The sequence below is a fragment of the Typopeltis vanoorti genome, chromosome 18 (assembly GCF_054136105.1).
Source record: "Typopeltis vanoorti isolate ZY-2024b chromosome 18, IOZ_Tvanoo_1.0, whole genome shotgun sequence".
Taxonomy (NCBI): Eukaryota; Metazoa; Arthropoda; class Arachnida; order Uropygi; family Thelyphonidae; genus Typopeltis; species Typopeltis vanoorti.
Window position 1 is genome coordinate 45,677,294 of NC_143566.1, and position 16,754 is coordinate 45,694,047.

Here is a 16,754-nt window from a genome sequence, read left to right on the forward strand (position 1 = left end):
AGAAGGCCAGGTAGACCTCAAAAAAATGATATTCAATGGATAATGAGACTGGAAGAGACCAACATGGTCTATATCCATAATTAGCATTATGTTGATGATGATGATCTAAATGCCCTGTATTCCAGAATCTCATTTGTAATGGAAAAATGGGAATTAAAAGAATTTATTCCTTCATGATATTGTAATCACATGTCAGTTCACAGTAAATCCTTGATCTTTTTAAGATCATAGAAAGTATTTACAGTGGCAGTATCACTAACAATAATTCCCCTCTCCTTCTCCACTTATAATTCAGCATTATCACAATTTTGTCAAACAATCAGCAAGCACATAAATACAAATCGGCTACAAATAAGGAAGAACAGTTAGTGCTTTCTGTGCTGGAAGAAGTTGGATTATTTTTTAAAAAAATATTTAATAGAGTAGGATCTTAATATATTATTATGATATTAAATGATTTTTTTTAAAACTTGTTGCCTGTACAAAATTCACTGAAGAAGGTCTGCCTACAGGCCACTAGTTTATGAAGCTAATTCTAATTTCTGATATAAATTGCAGTTTTTGATGTAAGATTGTTTCTCTCAAAATAAACAGAAACATATTTACAGCTAATCAAGGCCAAATCCCTCCAAGTGCTACAAACAAACCGATATATGGAATTATTGGAATAATTCATTTATTAGCAGGTATGGTAAACTTTTATGTTGAAAATTTTGTTTAAATGATTTAATTCACTTTAAATATATACAAACAAATTATGTATTTTTAATAAAATTGAATATACATACACTAATGGTGGTCATAATATGTCTGGGAGTGTGAACGCTCTCACTTTACTGAAGAAGGACGCACAGATCCTTCCACCATAAGATCTGGTATTATTTATTTAAAATTAAGTTCGGTTTTATCCTATCTTTAAGAACTACCATTTGAAGAAAATTTCCATAAGCAAATATTCACATATTGCATTATACACTTTTTGGAAAGAAGTCAGTGGACATCATAGTATGAGGAAGAAACAGCCATGGTGCCCCTTAATAAGATATAGGACCTCCTTTTGCTGTGATGACTGCAGCTTTTCTTCAGGGCATACTTTCCACAAGTGTATGATGGCGATCATTGGGAAATTTGGAACATTCTTCGTGTAGGCATGTAATAAGGTCATGAACTATTGTGGGGGCAGATGTCCCTTGACCTCACTTGATGCTTCATTTCTTCCCATAAATATTCAGTAGGGTTGAGATTAGGACTCTGTGGAGGCCAGTCAAATGTAGTGACATTCATGTTCACAAACCATGCAGTTACAGCAGTAGCCTTATGACTTGCTGCATTTCTTGCTGAAAGAGACAGTGATCATTCCATAGAAAAGCCACAAAGTAGGAAGCATTGCATTGTTCAGAATGTTGAGATACCTCTCAAAGTTCAATGTTTGTGGCACCCCAAAGGTTTGAGGCTAAACCGGGAAAAACAGGACCATATCATCATCATGCTGCCACCTCCGAATTTCATAGTTCGAGTTATGTGCTCTGGTAAAAGACATTCACTGGGCATCCACCATATCCATCTATCTGCTTGTCCACTTAATCCCCCATTCAGTTTATCCTCTTGACCGTGGGTGTGCGATCTGATACTGCTTCTCTGAAACAATCCCAGACCATTTCCCATGCACTACTGATGTTCTTTCCTTGTAGGTTCTCAACTCATGGCACTGCTCCAAGATGCCTCCTAAGACTGTCATAATTACCAGCTCTATAGTTTAACATAAATCCTTTCTTGACAGAAATTTCCACATGCTAGCAACTTCCTATTAATGGAAGAAACTTCAAGAATAAATGGAAGAAGAGTGCCACAAAAGAAAGCAAAGATGATTATGAACATATAAAAACTGAAAGGTAAGAATATTACATATATATACAGTAATTACTTTGAAAAAAATTGTTAAATCCAGTAAAAAAGTTTTAGAATAGTAGGGAAAAAATATCATCTCATTAATAATTATAATTATTAAGAGAGACCTCAAGGGAGGCTGTACTATTTGCACCAGCTGTCATACCTATTCTTGAATTCATTCAAAGCTACTTGCACACATATATCCAACGGCAGTCCTTTCCAATCACGCACTACTCTATGAGAGAAAAATCTAGCCCTCTCTTGACAGCATTCATTCTCAACTTCTATGGATGCCCTCACGTCCTTTCTCCCCCCCCCCCATAATGTGAAAAATTCCATCTTCCAAAATTCTGTATAACCCTTTCAGAAGTTTGTCTCAATCATATCATATCCTTCTTTCTCCTGTTTGCTAGTGTCTACAGCCTACAAATTCTCAGTCTGTCTTCATAATCTGTATTCCACAATCCTGATATCATTTTTGACACTCTCTTTTGCACTCTCTCTCTTCATTGTATCAGAATCGCCATGGTAACCAGACCTGCGTGCAGTAGTCCAAGTGAGGTCTTATCAAAGTTTGTCTCAATCATATCATCCTTCTTTCTCCTGTTTGCTAGTGTCTGCAGCCTACAAATTCTCAATCTGTCTTCATAATCTATATTCCATAATCCTGATATCATTTATGACACTCTAGATCCATTTTCTCCAATTTATGCAGCGCTCTGCCGTGCTGTATTCTGTCAAAAGCCTTAGCAAAATCCAAAAGGATCATGGTGTATCCATTCCCCTTGTCTAACTCGGTGGTAACATTTTGTGAGCAAGTTGCTCATATGACCTTCCCTTAGTAAACCCATGATGTTCATTGCAAAATAGAATTTTTATGTCAACCCATTTCAGAATGCAAGCCCTAACCAACATTTCCAATTTCTTCACCACCACCACCACTTCTGAGATACTGATTGGTTGATAGTTGGATACATTGGTCTTTGCACCACCCTTGTGCAGGATTACCATACATTCTTTCCATTCCTGCAGAATCTTTCCTGTTCTGAGACTCAAATTATATAGCCTGGTCAAATGAATAGCCAGTTCAGCTGAACACTTTTACCATCTGTGTTGATATCCCATCAGTTCCTGTTGTAGAATTCTTATTCAGTTTGTGCAACTGCTCTTGTACTTCTTCCTCATCCACATGAATTTCCTCATATGGTGAAGAGGTAGCAATGAATTCAATGTGGCATATACCAGTTTGATGGCTTTCAGCCAAATGACTGCTAATTAGTTGAAAAATCACTTCTTCACCAGTCACCTGCATACCATCTGCATTCTGTAGAGTTAATCTTTCAAATTTATTCTTTCTTTTATTTGCAGCATAACGATAGAATTCTTTGTGGTTGTCTTTAACTTGCAGAGCCAGTTTCTTTTCATACTCGGACTAAGCTTTCTGTTCAACACTTGTGACGCTTCTGGCCTGCTGCTTATAATTATCATAACTGACATCATCCTTATGCACACAATATTCCTTCCACATCATATTTTTCTTACAAATCTCTTGTTTAACTAGATTACACATCCATTTCACTCCTACTCTAGTTGTTCTTCAAACTCTAGGAACACATCCTGATATCGGATCATTTAAGTAATTTTTTAAGCACTTCCCATGCACTGTCGATATCCTTCCCATCCAATAACTGATACCATGGCACAGAACGCAGCATATCCCTTCAGGTGGTCATAATTTCCTGCTTTGTAGTTCGGCATGTAAGCTTTTCTTAATGAAACATTCATAAACTTAGCCATTTCCCGGGTGAGTGTTGCATGACGACTGTCAGCAACTGGAGGCAGAATAGTTATGTCTTTAACTTAAACCTCCTCTGGCACTATAATCAGATCTAACATAATCACAATCATATAATCACAATGGAAACCAGGAGACCAGACCTGTGCACAATAGTCCAAGTGAGGTCTTAACAAGGCCTTGTAAAGAGGCAAAATATCATCCTTATTTTTACATGTGAACGTTCGTTTCAGCATTGCAATTACCTTTTGAGTTTGTATTTGCAATCTTTGCCACATGACCCCCCTGAACTTCAACTTCCTATCTATTAACACTCCAAGATCTCTAGCCTCATCAGTTTCTTCTAGTCTAATCCCACCAATATAATACAACATTGTATCTAATCACACAGAAGTGAATGACTTTACATATACTGACATTGAACTGACACCCATTTTCCCATGCCCACAATTCCAGCCTATTCAAATCATTCTACAAGTACTGCATATCAGCAGCATTTCTGATTACCCTACCTATCTTTGCATCATCAGCAAATAGCTGTATGTCACTTGTCAAATCCTTCCCAATGTCATTAATGTATAGATTGAATAACAGTGGACCAAGCACTGATCCTTGTGGTGGTACACCACTAGTTTTTTTTAAATTAATCTTTATACTGGTTATGGGCAGTACTACCCTTACATCTCGTCCAGACTTGATATATAGGTCTAAGCCTTTACAAGTGTTTTACCCTATGCCTGTTCTAGTTATCATTGTAGTCATTCACTGGTAGCAACGGCATGCCACCAGTGTGCCCTGTAAGGCCCTACAGGGCACATCTGCACTCCATACACCATGTAAAGAGATGGTGGCGCTGGTAAACCTCGGGGTTGCCCCAAATTCCTCCCATATCTTACTAACTAGATATTGGTTATTTTTATAATAATTTACTTTATTATTATGGCTATAGGCTAGTGGGTGCCCTGTTCCTACCACCTGGGCATCAATAACCCGAACTTCACAATCTCTTTTAATCACTAAGTCTGGCTTACGCAAACCTGCAGAGGTCCTATAATGTGGTTCCACTGCGGTCACCCAACCTTTGTTCTTAAAGCAGTTATTCAGAATAGAGACCACGGCATCATGCCTTCACACGCGGACCCTGTGGGTGCGGAAGCAACACTAGGCTATATGAGACAATGTCTCACTATAGTGGCAACCAGCCCTACAGTTTGAGTCATCACTACTTAAATCTTGCAGACTTACATCCCCTGTATAGCACTTTTTGTAATCTGTCAATCAGCCATTCTCTTATTCATGCTAATATTTTATAACCTAGATCCATTTCCTCCAATTTATGCAGCAGTCTGCCGTGCTGTATTCTGTCCAACTCCTTAGCAAACTCCAAAAGTATCATGGTGTATCCATTCCCCTTGTCTAGTTCATTGGTAACATTGTTATAGAATGTGAGCAAGTCTCACATTCTATAACATTGATGATTTGTTCTGTGGCAAAAGAGACTTGCATGTGAGTCCTAGAGGAGAACCAACAACCACCATATGCCTGGAAGGAGAGCTTCTTAGGAAGAGGTCAGATGTGTTTGAAAATTGGAGGGGGTTTGTCTGGTATTTTGGTAGGAAGATTGATGATCTGAGAAGTCATTGCTGATAGCAGACACCTTAGCATCCCTGCCTGCTTGATTGGTGAAACTGGAGAAGGGAAGCCAATATGAGTTATGGTCATTGAAGTGACCTAGAAGGATGACCTCACTAGTGGGATATTTAGACTACAGGTAGTTGAACTTTAGAGAGAAAGTTGAAGAGGTCAGAGTAATTGACGGAGTTTGGAGAGTGATAGATGGATGGAGCATATGAAAAGCAGGTTGATTTGGTAGAGTAATTTTGAGCCAAAGCAGATAAACGATGTATAGGATTCAAGGATTTGCCATCTCTGTCATGGTATGTTGGTTCTGACAAATGCACACTTGCCAGCCTTGTGACACGTGTGCATTTGTCAAACTATATATATGATATATAGTTTGGGCAGTTGTGGCGTTTGGTGGTTGTTGAGGTGCAATTGGGGTTCTGAAAGTAATACTAGTTCTGGTTTAGTTGACTGTAGGTGGTGGTGCATATCGTTTATATTGCTGTTTAGGCCAGTGATGTTGGTGAAGTGAATGTGGAAACTTTTGAGGTTGTCCGGTCAGATTTCTGTTGTCTTTTATGAATTTTTTGGTTGGATTTTTTATGTTTTTGTAGAAGAATTTTTGAGAAATGCAGTGGAAACACATTTCTTTTGGTTGTGGTTCATTATGTTTGGTGAAGAAGAGATAAAGGAAGTGAGGGAGGGCATGCACTGAAAGGTAACACTCATAAACATACTGCCCACACAGAGGGGAGTCAGTCTCCTGTCCATACATGGCCTCTATAGTTTCCTCTGCAGCCACAGTATTTGGTCTCCCTTCAGTCATGACCTGGCAAAATATGTGGTTGCAGAATTTGTTGCTAGCTGATCAGGAAGCCTGCAGAACTATTTTATGCTATAGCCTTGAATGGGGATGGATCTGGACTTCTTACAGTGAGATTGGTATGTCATTGAGGGTATCACTCTCACTGTGGGAAGAGTGAGGGGACAGAAACCAGAATCCCTGCTCTAGCAACCAAACATGGTTGCAACCACTTTAGGTCTCTAATAAGCAAGATGGTGGTATTTCACCTGATGATGAAAGACATCTACCACCTAGAAGTTTAGTTGGTATTTCCTCTAACTTGGGAAGATATACATTTGCAGCAGAAATGCTTGCCAGGTTTGCCAGAAACCGTTTATGGAAACCGGCTATACCTCTGGAAAGTGGGGATGACTTGACTGAAAGAGGCTATATATTGTGCATCGATAGTCCTTTAGTAACCCCTGAAGGTGAGCCTGGCTAAATTGTAAGTGAGCAGGAAGTATATGAGGAAATAAATAAACTTGATATCAATAAGGCGATGGGATTTGACATATCACCATACCTCTGAAGGGAATGTTCCAGGGAAATGGCAGTAGCATTGTCATCCCTTTTTAACAAGACTTACAACAACGCAGGTTCCAAGAGAGTGGAAAGAAATTAAAATTGTTCCACTGCACAAAGGTGGTGATAAGGCCTTGGCTGCAAATTATAGGCTAATCTGTATAGCCTATATGTAAGGTCCTAGAAAGAGATGTTGGTGAGAACTAGGATACAGAAATGCATTAACAGCAGTATTCTCTGTGGTTGTCGGCATAGGTTTGTTGAAGGGAGATCATGTTTTACTAACTTAGTTATATGCTATTACAAGGTTACAAATGTCTTGTATAAGGAGATGTACAATACAGTGGTATACTTAGATTTTGAAAAAAAAAATTTGATAGACTGGCACGCGAAAAGCTGTTAAATAAATTGAAGTGGATGAGATTGAATAAGAGACTTCTGAGTTGGATTAGTAACTGGTTGTCAGATAGGTATCAGAAAGTTATATATGGGGGTGCAGTATCCAGAAAGAGGAAGATCACTAGTGGCATGCTAGGGGTTAGTTTTGGGACCATTGTTGTTTAATTTGTATATTAATGATATTGGGATGGGTTTAACTGGTGATATGCAGCTGGTTGTAGATGAGGCAAAACTGGGGAGAGCAATGTAGAGTCAAGCAGATGTAATGGCCTTACCAGAGGACCTTAATAGATTGCATAAATGGGGAGGTAAGGGAACTGTCATTTCAGTGTTGCAAAGTGGAACGTTTTGAAATTTGGTCAGCAACAATGGGATGCTACATATACACTTGATGGGGAAACTTTAAAGTAGGCAGAAGAGATCTGGGAGTGGTTGTGGATATGAACCTGAAATTCAGCGAACACATCGCACAATTTGTGAAGATAGCACTTCAAATAATGACAGGGATGCAGAGGACCCTGACATAGAAATAAAGAGGTTAAGATGCCATGGTATAAGACCTTGATCAGACCTTATGTGGATTATTGTGTACAGATTTGGTCACTGTTTTCCATATACAGAAAATGAATATATATGTATCAGAAATTATATTCTTACCACCCATTCCTGTATTCTCTCTGATCAACTTTCTCCTTACTTTTACCACCACTCTAGGGCCTCTTTTTCCTTCTTTCCTTTCACTTGAGACTTTCTCTGCACTAAGACTTAAATTAAACAGCCTCATCAGAGGCAGCTGATATCCCATTTAATCCTACAGACATGGGTATATCCATCAACAACCATGGGTCCAACACCCGTGGGTGTCTGATGCCGTCTTGATGTGATTCTTCCATTGCATTCTAGTTTGTGCAAGATGACTCAGTTTGTGTATAGAGTTTCTGCACCATTTGACAATATCATCGCCCCATTCTCTGTTTGGTCTTCCTTTTTTTGTTCTTTCCTTCAATCATCCCAAACAGCATTATTTTTATTTTCCTCTCATCGTTCATTCTACATATATGGGCCAAAGAGACATAGTTTCCTTTTGATTATTTTCTGGATCAGTTTTTCTTTTGGTTGTATTCATCTGTAGATTTCCTCGTTGTTCACTTTCTGGATCCAGCTTATTCTCAAGATCTTTCTATAGCACTTCCTCTCAAATGCTAATATCTTTCTTTCAGATTCTCTCAGCAGTACCCAGGCCTCACATCCATAGAGCATGCTACTGAAGATGCAGGTTTCTACAATGTGCATAGTTTGCATCTTTGTAGCTCGGCTCTTCCATATTTTGTCCATGGCTCTTAAAATAGTTGTTGCTCTGGCTATTCTAATTTTTCTCTCTTTTTTTGGGGTCCATATATATGGATAAATAGATAATGTTCTTTTACTTGCTGCACATGTCAACTGTAGTTGTTCAGTTTATTTGTTTGCTAATTATCTTTAATATTTGATCAGCATATAGTAAACTCTTTTTTAAACAGTTCCCACAGAACTATAAGAGAATCAGTGTTTCAGAATCCAATTACTATGACAAACTAAGCCTGATGCCTGTCATCTCATCACCAAAGCACAGAGAAATCATTGCTTCAAATAAGGATAACACTATCCTTTTATTGCTGATTAAAAAAAAGGAAAAAAAGTGATTTCTGCACTAAGAACTTATCTGAACATGATGGGGGTGGGGGGGGACTTATTCCACCTTTGTCATGATTTGTCTCTCACTTTTGTTCTGCTTGAAAAAGTAAAGCAGTATTTTTGTGTTTTTAGGGCTACTTAAAGGCATTATCAGATTTCTTGGTTCTCATTACAGGTCAGATAGAAACTTAAAATACTGTAGTTCATGTTGATAGTCATGAAGAAAGAACCATAAAAGGTTACAGTTTTGTTAATATACACTGTTAAGCATAAGAATAAAATATGTATTTATGACAAAAGTAAACTGATTGTTCTAATAAATCTAAGTTAGTGAAAATGGAAGCTTTGTGAAATACATACCTTAGTTTGCCCTGCCAGTCCTGAATTATTCTATTTTTTCTGTCCTTAATAGTACTTTTAATTAACATGATTAATACAAGGGTGGTCTGAAAAGTTCTTGACCTAACAATGAAAAAATGAATTTATAAGTTCAAAATAATTTTTATTTTTCAACATAATCTTCCTTAAGACTAATACATTTATTCCAGCGATGCTCCAGCGCCATTATCCCATCCCTGTAGTGGTTCTCAATAAGATCTGCAAAATACCCCTCCACAGCTGCAATCAGCTTTTGATTTGAAGAAAAACGCTGACCAGCAAGGAAGAGTTTTAGTTTTGGGAAGAAATAGAAATCAGAGGGAGCCAAATCTGGGGAATAGGGTGGATGTTCCAACAATTCATAGTGCAGATCCTTTAATTTTCCCATTGCCAAAACACCTTTGTGGGCAGGTGCATTGTCCTGATGAAAGATGATTTTTTTTCTTCTGCAAATTTTTTCGTCTAGTCTGGCTAAAAGATTGGAATAATATTCCCGATTATTGTTTTACCCTTTTCAAGATAATTAATAAACAAAATTCCTTTAGCATCCCAAAGCAATAATGGCATGACCTTTCTTGCTGATGGAACCGACTTTGTCTTGGCACTGAACAACCGGCTTCTGTCCACTATTTTGACTGCTGTTTGGATTCTGGTGTGTAATGGTGGATCCAAGTCACATCCATAGTAATAAATCGACACAAAAAATCAGTTTTATTCTTGTTAAAATATTCCAAGCACTGTTCGGAAATTTTCATGCGTGTGCATTTTTGATCTGCTGTAAACAAGCACAGCACCCATCTTGTGCAAAGTTTTTTCATTTGCAATTCTTCATACAGAATATATCCTACACATTCTTTTGAAATTCCTATAGTCTCAGCAATTTCAACACTTTGATCAACGATTTCTGGTGGTGGTGTTACACTTTTCTGATGTCCTTCACGTGGATCATCTTCAAGGCTGATACAGCCATGTTTAAACTCGGCAGCCCATTTCTTAATTGTCGACAACGAAGGAGAAGAGTGCCCAGCTACTTTTATGAACTTCGAATGAATTTCTTTTGGCATTAAACCTTTTACAAAGAATTTTATAACTACATGATACTCAATTTTATCCATTTCAAGGGATACAGACAATACTTTTGCTTCAGACAACTGTATAAAACAAACTACATGATAGAATGACTTGCAATTTCACATGGATGCCTATGACAGATGTTCCAACTTGGAAAAAAAAAAATTCCCTTGCTTATGTAGAATTAAACATCTGAAATCTTAGTATAAGAGTTAGTTATAAAAAAAATTAGAAGTAATGAAAGGCTGAATAACATTATTTTTGAATATTGCTCTTTGTTTGCTAAGTAAATTTCTTATGCATGAATGTTATTCATTTTTGAATTAATGAAAATTATATTTACAGATATTTACAATTCAGTTTAAGCAATTATTTATTTATGCTTTCATGGTATTATTTTAGGACCATATCTAATTGTAATAACAAAAAAAGAAAAAGTTGGGGAAATCAACGGACAAGCAATATGGAGGGTAGAAGATACTGATGTACTACCTTATACTCGGACACTGCTACATTTAACAGAAGAACAGGTAAAATGCTAAGTAAACTAGATTGGAGTAGCAATTTTTAAGATTTATTTTTGCTTTGAGCAAAATTTTAGTCACTTTCTTAGTAATTATTATTATACGGGTAACTGCATGAAGCCCTTAGACTCATCGAGTGAAGCCCTAAACATTATACCAAGCATTATCCAACATTCACACAATATCTATCATACTTTGCTTTGAGCTTATTCACATAGCACATACAACACTGAAAATTTATTTCTCTCATTCACCACACTCCAAGCAAAAGATTTAGTCTTCACACCCTTGCTGATATGTACCGTCGGGATGTGCTGAATATTATGATTATACTACGCTGTTATTAACTTCTAATCAACAAATTTCCTCCAAATTAACCTCTTATCTATCCAGACTCCAATATTTTCATATCTTATATTTCTATGTTCTATATTCCTGCCAACATGGCAAAGAACACTTGCTTTGCTAATTTTTCCTCTTTCATTCTTTTTAAGTGACCATACGCTCTGAAATTAGTTCTGCTAACACATTCCTGAATGCTAACAGTGGCTAATTTTTTTGTAATATCCTCATTTTTAATATAGTACTGCTATTGATGCCATCATTCTCAGAACTCGCATATTGGTTTGAACACTGTCTTGTATATAGCTAATTCAGTGTTTTGACTAATTTCTTTCTTATTCCATATAAATTTATTCAGCTGACTTCCTACCACATTGGCTTTACTAATTCTGTTGTATATTTTCATATTTAATTTGCAGTCTTCACTAAAAATTGTACTTAAATAGCTGAAAGGTTTTACTTGTTTTGTAGGTTTGTCATTCATGATACAGTTGATGTTTTCAATGTTATGTTGATGTTTTCGATGTCTGCCTATTTTCATTGTTTTTTTTTGTTGTTGTTTTTTTTTTTTTGCTGATTTTCATACTAAATTTATTACAACATTGAGAGAATCTTTCAGACTTGTATTGGACTTATTCAGAAGTATAACATCACATGCGTCAAGTAAAGAGCTAAGTTTAACATCGCCAATTTTGATATCAGATTTAATACCACTTTCCTTCATAATGCGATCCATATAGATAATGAATAACAGTGGAGATAATGTGCACCCTTGTTGCACACCAGAATTAACATCAAATCATCTTCCAGTACCTCCTTCAATTCTAACTGCTGATTTACACCTTATATAGAGACTATCTATTGCTTGATATAATATCCTGTCTCATTTATACTATATAACTGTAGTGTTTTAAAGAGATTCCCTCCTGGCACCTTGTCATATTCCTTTTCCAGATCTGCAAAACTTAAATGCAAATCCTTGTTATATTCCCAAGATTTTTCTGTTTATCATAAAGTGAAAATCTGATCCTGACAACCTCTATTTGGGCTGAATCCATCTTATTCTTCACCAATGTTCCCTTCCACAATTTTCTTAGACAATACTCAAGTATACTATACTTGCATAAATCTTACCATAAATACTCGGTACAGAAATACCTCTAATTCTCACATTCAGTTTTATTTTCTTTTTTTATAGATGGGCAGTACTATGCAATCTCTTCTCCAATCATTCAGAATTTTACTTTCTGAATTATGAAAAACCTCTTCAATATTAATTTGATAAAAACTGCTTACAAACTTATACATCTCCATCATATCATCATTTATCCTCCTGTCTGTCGGAATCTGGGAATTGCATCTTTTCAACTTTTCATACTCAAAATTCCAGAGACTAGAAACCTTAGTCAATTGCCTCTGGAACATTTCCATTACCTATTTATCATTTTGAAAACCAGGTAACCAAATCTGTATGCAGTAGTCTGCATGTGGCCTAATCAAGGCCTTCTATAATGAAACCAGAATCTCCTTACCTCTACAAGTCAGTATCCTCTGCATCAATGCCAGGATTCATTTTAGAAATATGTCCTCTAAATTTTTGATCTCTTTCCTCCACCTTCTCCAATATATCTCCATCAAATATACTCTACATCTCATCCTTTGTTTTCCAAATTTTAAAACTTTACACTTTGCAACCCAAACTCCTGTGCTTATTCACCTAGTCTATTTAAGCCCTTTTATAAAACCACAACATCTTCCTACTTTGCATCGTGTGCAAACAACTGAATATCCTCATTCAGACTTTCCCCAATATCATTGAGATAGATTAAAAAGCAGTGATCATAGAAAAAACAGAATCATTTGTAAAAAATAATTTACATCTTATTGAGAAAAGTAAAGAATGCAAATATAGAACCTTCAGAGATGTAGTCAGTCTCTTCACCAATGTACCCAGAAATGACAGTGGATTTTCTTGTAAATCTTTTCCCACCAGACACTGTAGGACTATTCAAACACTGCATGGCAAACACTTTTTTCATTATTTAAATTAAGGGGATATCAAATCCCACATTATTTCAAAGCCGAATAAGAAACTCAAAGATCGGAATCAAGAGTTTCATACCAAATATAGTAAGCTATAAACATTTCGGTGGATTGTAGCGTAAGTTACAAAACTTTTTTTGAGTGCATCCAGCATAAATTTAAGAGAAGGTATGAGAGCATGTTGGGATCTGTGGTCCTGCATAATGAGGACTTGACTTCCTGGTTGTCTCAGATAACAATAATAAGTTATGTATTGCATTTATGAGACTGTACTGAAAGAAATTTGAAGTGGGAGATTAGGATGGATGGCATATAAGGAGTTGAAGTTCTGAGAACAACAATTATTAATGAAGACTTTAAATATGACGATTTTTATAGTTGCTAATTTTTAGTTTGGGATTTGTATGTTTGCTAAGGGTTAATTTCATAAAACAACATGTTATAGAGGGGACAAGGAGTTTAAGGGTGTTGGATCTGATAATAGTATCAGAAGATGCAACCAAGGTAAACCCAATGCCTCCTATTGGGGAGAGTGATCATGCAGTCTTGTTCTGGCAAGTTGCCAAACACGTGGAGTTCTCTGTCAAGAAGGGGTTTATGTTTAATTATAAGGCTGGTAATTATGAGAGATTCAGGAATGACCTTGGAACAGTGACATGGCTTAGAAGCAACAAGGAAAAAATGTCAGTAGTGAATGGCAAGTGGTCAGAGATTGCCTGAGAATAATAGTATCAGATTGCATACTGAAGGTCAGGAGGATAAACCAACTTGGAATTAAGTGGATGAATAGGGATATAAAGCAAGAGCTGCAAAAAAAGAAAACATTGTGGATGAAATAAAGAAAAAAAACTGATCAGCATACTCATGTGCAGTACAAAGTGCAAGCAAGAAGGGTGACTAGTGTTGTTAATGAAGGCCAAATCAGATTATGAGAAAGAATTAGTCAAACAGACCAATGTAATCCCAATAGTTTTTTCATCATATAGCAAGTAAGAAAAAAATGACTTTAAACAATGCTCATGGTAGGAAGGTTACTTAACCAAAAGAAATAGTTGAGTTATTGAGTAATCGTTTTGCAAACGTGTATCATCCAGGTAGTGATTTTGCAGTTGCTGATGTTACAGATGTTACATCAGATGCATATCAACATTGAAGTAGATGAACAGGTATTCAGCATATAAAAAATATGAATGTGAATACAGCGGTGGGACTGGATGGCATATCATCCCGTGTACTGTATGAATTTTGCAAGTTGGCATTGCCTCTGACAAAGTTGTTTAATATAAATCTCATCTCTAGTAGGGTTTCAAGGTAGTGGAAAGAGAGTAAGATAGTACCATTGTATAAAGGTGGCTCCAAGACAGAGGTAGCAAACTACAGATTAATTAATATATCCGGAGTGGTTGTTAAAATATTGGAAAATTTGGTGAAAAGTAAAATACAACAGTGGAATTGGATAAGTGTAATGGTTACACCACAATACTGCTCGACTTTGCCATGGCATTTGACAGAATGCCACATGGAAGACCATTGCAAAAACTGGAGAGGATGGGAATGGAGATGGCTGACAGACAGACACAAGAGAGTAGTATATGGTGGAGTGAAGTGGAGTCTAGGAGAATGATGATGACTAGTGAATTACACCAGTTCAGTACTAGGGCCACTACTCTTTAATTTGTATATTAATGACATTGGGAAATATTTAAGAGAGGATATTCCATTGTTTTCGGATGATACAAAACTGGGGGGGGGAGCAGTAGTCAATAAAGGTGATGTAGATATCTTGCAGGATGATTTAAATAACTTGGCATTGTGGGCAATGGATAATGATTATCAATTTAATGTTGCAAAATGTAAGGTTATGCACTTTGGGTTGAAAAAGTTGCATATGGTGTATCATATTGATGGCATCTGTTTGCAGGAAATTGATGAGGTTAGAGACTTGGAGATAATTGAGAGTGAGATTAAATGTGACACGGTTGAGAGTAAAAGTGTAGAACAGAAGAATAATTTGATTGATGTAAAGAACAGAGAGTTGGCTGCAATGAGAGAGAGAGTTTATTTATGCAGAGTGATACATAGGGAGCAGCAGTGCTGTAGCGATTGCAAAAATGTCTACCGAGTGGATCAATATGGTGTATCATATTGATGGCATCTGTTTGCAGGAAATTGATGAGGTTAGAGACTTGGAGATAATTGAGAGTGAGATTAAATGTAACACGGTTGAGAGTAAAAGTGTAGAACAAAAGAATAATTTGATTGATGTAAAGAACGGAGAGTTGGCTGCAATGAGAGAGATAGCTTGTTTATGCAGAGTGATACATAGGGAGCAGCAGTGCTGTAGCGATTGCAAAAATGTCTACTGAGTGGATCAGGTGATAACAAAAAGAAAGAAGTGCAAGATAAGAAAGATGAGGGCATTGGGGGAGGGAGAAAAAAATTAAGGAGTCAATGTTACATGGCAATTCAATCATAAAAGGTGTGATCGATGAGAGTTTGACAAAATCGTGCTTTCTTGGTGTGAAAATTAATAATGTTAGTGAGGCTATTCGAGCACAAAAGTGTAGGATGAAAGAAACAATCATAGTGGCTGGAATGAATGATTTAAAAGGAGAAAAGTATGGCATGAGAGAGAGAGAGAGAGAGAGAGGGGACATGAAAGAATTACTGGAAGTAGCAAAAGAAAAGAGTGAGAGTTAAGATAGTGAGTCTGTTGCCACGTATGACAGATTAGAGCTGAGAATGAGGGCTATAATTGTGAATGACTCGATGAGTAGGTTATGCAGGAGGACTGGTGTGGTTTGTGGATGTGTACAATGAGTTTGATGGGCGAAAGGACTTATACAAGAAGGATGGTTTGCATATGAATGGATTTGGTGTTCAGAGACTGGAAAAATTGTTGTTGAATGAGAAAGTGGATGTGCAGAATCAGGGAAACTAGAGATTTTAAGGAGGGGGTACATGTATAATATGACTGAGTTAGTGTCAGTGGTAAGAAACCACAAGGGATAGTTAGTATAAAGCATTAAGATAGTGGTGGGCCTAATGTGCTTTTGCACTTTATGTACGCTAATGTCAGGAGCATTAGGAACAAGCAGGAGGAATTTTTTGCTTGCTTGGCTCATCCCAAACAAAGATTATTGGCATTAGTGAGACATGGCTAACAAAAGATGATATAGTTACTGGGATAGAATGGGAAGGATATAGTGTGTTCAGGAAGGATAGAGAGAAGAATGGGGGGGGGGGAAGGGAAGTGTTATTGATGATAGCCTATGAACTTCAACCAAGGGGGATTTCAACTATGGTAACATTTATTGGAAGGAGGAGATGACACATGGGAGGAAGCAAATGGATTTTATGCAGTTGCTAAGGGATAATTACCTGCGACAGCATTTAATGGAGTATACTAGGGGTTCGAGAGTGCTCGATCTAGTAATTGCATCTGAGAATTTGTCTATAATGAATATGACCATACTGCCACCAATTGTTGAGAGTGATCATATGTTCTTGACCTGGAAAGTGGCTAAATGTGTGGAATTTTCAATTAAAACAGGGTATATGTAGACAAGTATGACAAGTTTAAGAGATTGCTTGGATTGATGGCATGTAAAACTGCAAGAGCTAGATATTCATAGGTAACAAGTGTGGT

General features: G+C 36.9%; 1 protein-coding gene across 5 annotated transcripts in view; it reads left to right on the forward strand.

Moving 5' to 3' along the window:
• Sac1 (phosphatidylinositol-3-phosphatase SAC1) overlaps positions 1 to 16,754 on the forward strand; it is a 359,287-nt gene that overhangs the window by 28,175 nt on the left and 314,358 nt on the right. For all 5 annotated transcript variants that reach the window (XR_016549855.1, XM_090408681.1, XM_090408682.1 and 2 more), the window contains exons 3-4: positions 609 to 686; positions 10,599 to 10,726. Coding sequence is in view for 4 of the 5 variants with exons in the window: in XM_090408681.1 (XP_090264807.1) it covers positions 609 to 686; positions 10,599 to 10,726 (206 nt within the window). In the remaining variant the exon portion in view is untranslated. The remainder of the gene's footprint in view (positions 1 to 608; positions 687 to 10,598; positions 10,727 to 16,754) is intronic.